The 8,166-nt window shown below is 38.9% G+C and overlaps 1 protein-coding gene across 1 annotated transcript in view; it reads left to right on the top strand.

The window, feature by feature from the left end:
- OTOP1 (otopetrin 1) overlaps positions 1-8,166 on the top strand; it is a 14,109-nt gene that overhangs the window by 381 nt on the left and 5,562 nt on the right. The window contains exons 2-3 of the mRNA XM_017727528.1: positions 7-282; positions 5,649-5,785. Of these exons, the coding sequence (XP_017583017.1) occupies positions 7-282; positions 5,649-5,785 (413 nt within the window). The remainder of the gene's footprint in view (positions 1-6; positions 283-5,648; positions 5,786-8,166) is intronic.

Raw genomic sequence — 8,166 nt, 5'->3', positions numbered from 1 at the left:
AGCAAGCCGCCGGGTGCCCCGCGGTGGGCGGCAGCTACCCGCAGAAAAACGCCGAGATCCTCAGCAGCCAGTACGGCATCAACCTCTTCCTGGCCGGGCTGCTGCTCACCTTCGCCTGGGCTGTGCATGCCGTGGGCATCAGCAAGAGCCACCTGCTCTCCTACCTCATCACGCTGATGCTCATCCAGCTGCTGTGGATGCTGTGGTACCTCTGCAGGAGCTGCACGCAGAGGAGGCTGATCCGGGACAAGGACACACACGCCGGAGCCCGCTGGCTGAAGTGTAAGTACGGGCCGATGGCACAAAGGATGGTACTGCACAAGAGACACCTGTGCCATCACCTGTGTCTGCTACCTCTTTGTTACCCTCTCCATCCCTACCGGGAGGCATCACAGACTCAATGCACATGCAGTGCACTCTAAAGTAAATATATGCATAAGCTGAACATACGAGGAGATTGCATGGGGAAGCTGTTTGTTAAACATCCTCACTTTCCAACCTACCATTTATAGTGCTGAAAGCTCTGGAGCCTTTTTTCCTTACCAGACTGGTTTGGTGAAACTTGAAAAATGAAATACAGCCAGTGGAAGAGGCAATTATCACCTTTTCCAGATGGTATAATGCAACTTACTTTATGGTAGTTCCAGTCAGAAAGGTCCTCAAGTGCTCTCTATACCAATGTATATCAGAGATTCCTGTTTATATGTGTACAGTGATGCTTTAGAAACTATTACTGCAGGCCTGGGCCCTAGGGTATATCACCATGTCCCGCAGCCATAGGGAGGAGGAGGAGAGAAGATCCAGCAGGCAGGAATTGTGCAGCAAGATTGATTTATTTAATTATTTTACAAACTCTTTTATAGACTTTTTTCTTCATAGTCTAATTGGACAAAGGACCAGCCACCCCTTGGGGCGATTGGCTAAAATCCTAAAACATCCATTGTCAAAATATTTTTCTACTATACCATAAACAAGACTTTTCAAGGTTGCAGGTGGCTTGGGTGTTTACATAGCTCTGCTACCTCTTCTGTGAGAGAGAAAAGTCTCTCACAGACTTAGAAAATAGCAAGAAAATCCTTGCTAGCAGCATTTTTTTATCTACAAGAAACATCTAGACTTAGACAGAAGAGAATAAAATCCCTGACCAGATCAGTTTGTAGATTAGAACATAAAGCAGTTAAGCAAGGAATCTAAAATGACCGTTCACTTGCAAAAAAAGTATGCAAGTCTGCCAGGGTAGTGCTGGGATGTGCTGGCCCTTGTCTGCAGAGTCAGGTGCATACCAGAGTGGGGATCTAAAGGTATATTGAGAGAAGGTGTTTGGGGAGCACATCACAGAGTCGTAGTGACAGGAATGCTGTGTTTCTGGGTACCAAGAAAAAGAAACAGCATACATCAGTGCTTGTGGAATAATAGGCAACCCCAGTTTTACCAGCCTCTTCCTCTTTCAGTCTCAGCACTGTAAATGATAGATCAGAAAGTATTTAAGTGGAATGTTATAAGAAAACTTTTCCATAAAATGTTGACTTCTTAACAATGTTTCATTCCTAACAATGACACAACAGTTAGTTTTCACAACAGCTAATGAAGTATCTAAATGAAAATTCCAAGAACACCTGACACCTGATTATTTTGAAAAGTAAGGTTGTGCTGTGGAAGTGTAGTTTGTTCTCAATTTTGGTGCTTGTGTATTGTTTATTTTCTTTGCAACTGTTGACATTTGTGTATGAACTGCTGACAGAAAACCTGGGTTTTTTTAATGTCTAATGTACAGCCATGGTCTGTAGTCTCTTTCCTGAAATGAATGGAGTTCACATACCAAGTGTTGAATTGTTCCTCTTGATTATTTAATAATTTCTAAGTCAATATTCATCTCTCAGGCATTTTTCATTTATTAGCTTATGTGGCTTACAACCTCCTGAAATTCGTGCAAGGCTTAATTTGATCCTACCTTGGACCAAGCTATGCTTTTGTTACACAGAGGGTAGCTTTCCCCTCCTAAATATGGAATAAATACTGCCTAGCATGGGTAAGTATAGCAGGATCCCCTGCCCTCTTTCTTTTGGCGCCGCATTCACAGCATTTCATTTGTCCTACAGAATATAAGGAGTCACAGAAACTTAGAAATAAGATCCTGGATTGAACTGCTGGTTACCTTATCCATTTCTTTTACCAGCACAGGATGGTTCTTTGTACTGGCTTCTCAAGTGGTGCGGCTTCCATGGCTTCTCTTGGATGTCTAGGCTGCAATTCAACAAATTTGCCCTTAGGGAATGACCTACACTTTCCTATTCTTGGGAGTTTCTTGTAGTTACAACAAGTCTGTACAACTCCTTTATCCTCTACTGGTAAAAGAAAACTTATTTGAGCTAAGGAAAAACCCAGGTGGCAATTCCTCTGCCAAGATACCCCTTGCCCTCCTCTTTATCAGTGCTTTTGTCATAGAAATCTTTTATCTCAAAGATTAAAAGTCCAAAAAGAAAGGGGAGGGTGGAGTGGGACAGACATATTTTTTTGAGTTTTTCCACAGAAAGCTTTCTGCAATTTTTTGCTAGCGCTCTCAGCTACTTTTGAAGAACATCTCCTTGCTGTAATTGTGAGAGCAAATGTCCTTGTATTAAACAGTATAAAATGAGTGTATTTTCATGAATCCTTTCAAACTGTGAATATAATTTTAGTAAAAGTGGTGGCAATTGCCTACTTAGACCGTTTTGCTCTGACAAATGTTGAAATGGAATGATTTAACAAAAACCTCCTGTAACTGACTCCTTGTACATGTTTAGCAATGCTAGAAGGACAGATGATCAGTTTGTAATAATTGCTCACAGGAAGGTTTCCTCAAGCTTTTCTGCACCAAGGTGTCAATTGTGTGAACCCTTGAGCTCGGTTCTTCCCGCCTGCATGGTTGACCAAGAACCACTCCTAGTCTGAATGTGGGAAAAGTTTGTGGGAGACCTCTGTCTTTAATACAACACAGTTATCCTGACCCAAATAACCACAGGGAACCTCAGGAAGTCTTCCCTTGACTTACCCAAAAGTTATTCCCCTAAGTATGGTCTCCTGCTAGGAAAAGCTCTCTGATCATTTTTTGGGAAAGTTCAGTGAAGTGAGCCAGAGAACTCAAAACAAAAATCAGTTGGCCTCACAAACAGCTTTATTTTATCACATTCTTTATCAGCACAGCTTCTGTTTAAAATATTGACAACGAGTCAACTTAAAAAGCTCTTGACAGACTTCAACTTGTATCTTTTTACTGCCCGCATTGGATTGCCAATTATTTGAACAATATTTTAAGGTGAGAGTAGTATTTGTGCAACTGTGTCATTATGGTTTTTGTTCTTCTTGATGGTTAGTAGGAAGAAATGAGCCAGCACTTAGCAATATTGAAAATCCTATTATTAATCCCTTAAGATATGCAGGTTTCAACAAATGTTCAAAAAGGAAAAATGATGAAACAGCACTCAGTCGCAATCATTTCACATTTCTTAAAATTTCAAATGGAAATAGCTAAGCAGTGGAATTATCTTCCTTGAAATTACTGGTGTCTGTTTAGTACTAGCACATACTACTGAAGTTTCCATCACAAAATGTTAACAAAAAAACTATTAACATACCATGTGCATGGTCATTATGGTTGTGCTTTGGCTTTTGACTAAGCAAATTAGCACAATCATTCTCTTTTGAAGCCCATAAATAAGCATGTTGGAGACCTTGTATACACTTGTATTACCACCTGAGTAATTGTCAGAAGCATGTAGTGACCATTTGAATAAATGAAACAATCTAACATCAAAAGAGTCATATAAAGTCTTCTAGTCCCTGGAAGACAGTGATTTATATCTTTTTACTTCAGAAGATAGCTTTTGCCTTCTTATTGAAACAATCATAACACAGATGTATTTCAGACAAACAGGCGGTTTCCTGCATAGTTTCTAAATAAACCATAAATCACATAATCAATTATAGAATAATTCAGTTAGGAGGGGACTTCTGAAGGTCATCTAGTCTAACATCTTGCTCAGAGCATGTCTAGTTACCTCAGACAGAGTTATTTCAGAATTAGCAATTCTAATTTATTTCAGAATTATTTAAATTCTTTAGACAAGGAAGGAAACATATAATTTGATCTCAAGAGTAGCCTATGGCTTCACATTTTGTGGTAACATTTACTTTCATACATAATGAAAATGGCACATCTATTTAAATGTGGGCTCTAGTCCCATTACATGTGTTAGAATACAAATTAGCTGACCTAAGAAATGTAAGTTAACATACTGTATGGGATTATGCACATGCATGAAGTGCAGATCTGAGGCTTTAGATTTCGCAATATTAAAGCAAAAGTTTTTAGCTCTTGGTAGAAATTACACTCAACTGGTAATTTGACACTGTTTTTGTTATAGAGAGATTGTAAAACAGAAACATAAAATCCTACTGGAATTCATACCCTTATGATTGAAAAGGTTTCTGAAGTCTATTTTTGTTTAAAGGGTCAATGAAATAATAAACAAAATTACAGCATGCTTATATAATTTCTACTTACTTTGTATCACTGCAACTTTGACAATAAAGGTATTATTAATTAAATGAACTTTCATTTTAGTGTTCTTTTTTTATTGTCGCAAGTCAAGTGGAACATGTGGTACTTATATGGAAGTGAGGTTGTGCCTCTTATAAAAGATGAATATTCTTCAAAGTCAACACTAGTGGTGTTATTTACTCTGTGAGGAATTGCAAAGAACAATTGAGATACTGATGCTGGTTTATATCTTAAGGTCTGGTTAAGGTCCGTGAATAAATTTTTATCTAGTCTTCATTCAAGTAAGTCCAAATTAAATCCAGGGAAAGCTTGTTTGAGTAAAAACCTAAAAAAATTAGAAAAACCCCAATCCACAAAGAAAACCCTCAAAACAAACCAAAACAAGGAAATTAAGGCCTTAGAGTTTGGTTCAGTAATCTTGTTGCCAGTTGTGCTTAGTCATGCAGGTACAAACCCAATAATAATCATTTAAAAAAATAAACAAGGGGAAATGTATTTCAAAGTTCTTTAGGATATTTAGAGTAGTATATTAGGATATTTTTGTGTGAGTGTGAAATGTAGATGCTTTGGTTCCTTTCTAGGAGAATAAACCATACAGCTCATTGTAGTTGTGGTCTCTGGGTTAAAGTGTGACCCTCTGAGCCATGGGTAGGGCACACCGAGTGATTGTGTTATTTCCCACTGGAGGTTTGGGCTGGGAGACTGTAAGGGGATTGTTCAGCTGCCCAGGACTGCCCAGTTTGCTGTGGGGCTGCCAGGGCAGTAGTTCATGCTTTGTGTGGCTGCTTCAGTGCCACTGTCACTTGGGAAGCTGATCCTGCCCAGAGCTGGGCACTCTGCAAGGTGCTGAATGTCCTGGTCAGTGCAGGGCTGGTGACTCCACACCGGCCATGCAGGGGCTGTCCAGAGATATCCTTGCTTAATGTACTGGGCAGGCTTTCATGAATTAGAGGCACTTATTTCATGGAGTCAATTATCTTCGTGAGCATTGATCTACCCTTATTTCCCTAAACAAGAACACAGATATTGATCAACTTTCATTCCCCTAAATGGTCTCTAGACACTGTAACTATACATTAAAATTTTCTAATATCTTTTTCATTTGTAGGTGGGATTACATTATTTGCAGTGATTACTTTAATTCTGGACTCCTTTAAAATTGGATATTATATTGATTTTTCAAACTGTTTATCACCAACTGAAGGCATTTTTCCTGTTACACATGCTGTGCACACCATCTTACAGGTAAAAGTCGCTGGTTGCAGTTTTATATTAACCTCTATTTCTTACCAAAAATATATTTTGTCTTGTCATCAGTGGACTTAATGCCAATTTTATTTTTAAACACATCACAGAACACCTTTGAGGACTAAATTCTTGTGCATGCATAGTAAATTCAAGCTTTGCAACCTGAAGTTGCTTAGCCATAAAATTCACATGGGTTTGAAAAACTGAATAATCAAAAAATGCTCTCCTGGAGTTGAAGTTAAGTGGCCTTTTTAAAAATTACAGTTATATACATAATTTTCAGAATTTTCAGGCTGAAATGAGTACCTTGGCTAAAGACCATTCCCTTGTTTCTGTGTGTAGGACTTGCCACACAAGTTCAGTTCAATCTGTATAACCTGATGTTTCATTGTGGTTAGAGGTCTAGGCATGCTAAGTCAAAGGGGACAAAACCCTTCCTAGCTGATTCTAAAACACTTGCACAACTTTCCTGTAACAAATGAACATGGATATTCCTTCTAGAAGAACTTGGTTATTCTTATCAGTGGCTGCACAGTAGCAAACATAGTAAGTGACTCCTGTGAAATATTCCCGCTGCCTGTTTGTTATGAGGCTTTGGGTCTACAGTGTATGGTGACACTCCATAGCTGATTGTTTCTCACATTAACTCCTCTGAACCCCTGTCAGCAGGTTTGTAGGGAAGAAGGAAAGAGAAAACCACTCAACTGACATACTCAATCATAGCCAGGCACTGTTTTGAATTTTCCAAGTTGTGTAAGTCATTCAGAAAGAAAAGAAAGTTTTTTCTAGAAGTTGTGATTGCATGTAAATGAGCTTTTGAACAACCTAAATTTTTCTTTCTTCAACAGTTAAAAAAAAAAAAAAGCATTGAAATTTAAACAGTAACTCTCACCCCATCTATGTTTTTCTCTGAGGGTGAAATTCTGAGTTGGTTGAAGTAATCTTAATTTCACATTCTTGTAATATCCCTTCTCCATGTCTTGCAACTTCTTTGCTTTAACTCTGAAAACAAACCAATGAAATCAAGCCCTTCTGCCCTGCTGATCTGAACACAGCATTCTTCTTTACAGCCAGTGACCCAGAGCTGACAAGGTTTCCAGCCACCATGAACTGGAGTGTAGAAGAATGGTGAATAAAGATGCTGAACAAAGGCAACAAGAATTCTAATTTAAATGTTACATCACCCAGTGTCACTGAATTTATTATCTACAGAGCTTAAAATAATGAACACTTAAATGTTAGCCTGAGCAATCAAAGAAACCAAAGGATTTGTTTTCTACAGGATATGTATCAGATTCTGTTGTCATTTACTCTGAGGCATCCTGATATAAGCCTGATATATATACATTCTGCACCCATATATGAACTAACACATACCTGCCCTCTCAGGGCAGGCTGTGCATTATGTTCCTCTGCAGGTGGAAGTCCCCTGGAGGCAATGAGTGTTCTGTGAGCGAAAACTGGATTTTATGCTATTTCTTTACTGATTTTTCCTATTTTTTCCCACTATCTTGTGTCTGAACAGGTCTTCAAAACTTACGTTTTTATAAGTTTTGAAGAATGGTTTCAGATCTGCTGTCAGATTTTACTGCATTTATCCCAGGAAGGGAAATTGAACATGGTATTAGAGACTAAGGTAATTTCAATATGATTTCAGTTGAAGCCTACATGAAATATTTCAGTCTTTACGTCTGGGATTTTACAGCGGCCACTCCTCTCATTGATAAATGTTTCATTAGAGGAATTGTTATTCCTGAGTAGCATAGCTGGGCCATAAAGAACTGCATTTGCCTATCTTTTTCCAAAATTACACATTAAATGCCTCAGACAACAGTGGCTGTGGAAGCACCCTACAATAATGGATGCTGTGGTAACATGAGCTTCCAGTTACTCTGACTGCTGAAGAAGAACCCAAGGTTCTTACCACTTTTCAGACCCTTTCTGGAGCACCAAACCAGGCAGGTTTCTAAGAGGAATCTTAGGACTCTTTCTCTGATAGTTCACCTACTGACAAGTTCAGTATCCTAGGAACTGTTTGGAGTAAACAGACTCCCAGTGTCACCCTAACATCCCTGAGGAATACTGGTATAGTTCTTCTTGAACCTATCCACACTTGGTTTTGTATCAGCAGCAATCTCTTTCTGAGGTCTCCATTATGCTCTCAGAAACAGAGAGTTCTAATTTTATTCCTCTTTGCCCTTGACTTGCTAACTCATTATTGTTATCTCTCTCTTTTATTCCTTGTTTGAGTTTTCTGCACTATCCTTGATTGCAACTGCTGTGTTCTTAATGGGGTTGTCTCTCAGGCAGTTAGTTCAAACTTTTCTCATGCTTCGTGGGCATCTGTTGTTTTATTAGTCAAGTCTGGCATCCTTTCA

This window comes from Corvus brachyrhynchos, unplaced genomic scaffold, assembly GCF_000691975.1.
Source record: "Corvus brachyrhynchos isolate BGI_N302 unplaced genomic scaffold, ASM69197v1 scaffold80, whole genome shotgun sequence".
In the NCBI taxonomy this organism is placed as follows: domain Eukaryota; kingdom Metazoa; phylum Chordata; class Aves; order Passeriformes; family Corvidae; genus Corvus; species Corvus brachyrhynchos.
This window is presented reverse-complemented; position numbering and strand designations above follow the sequence as displayed.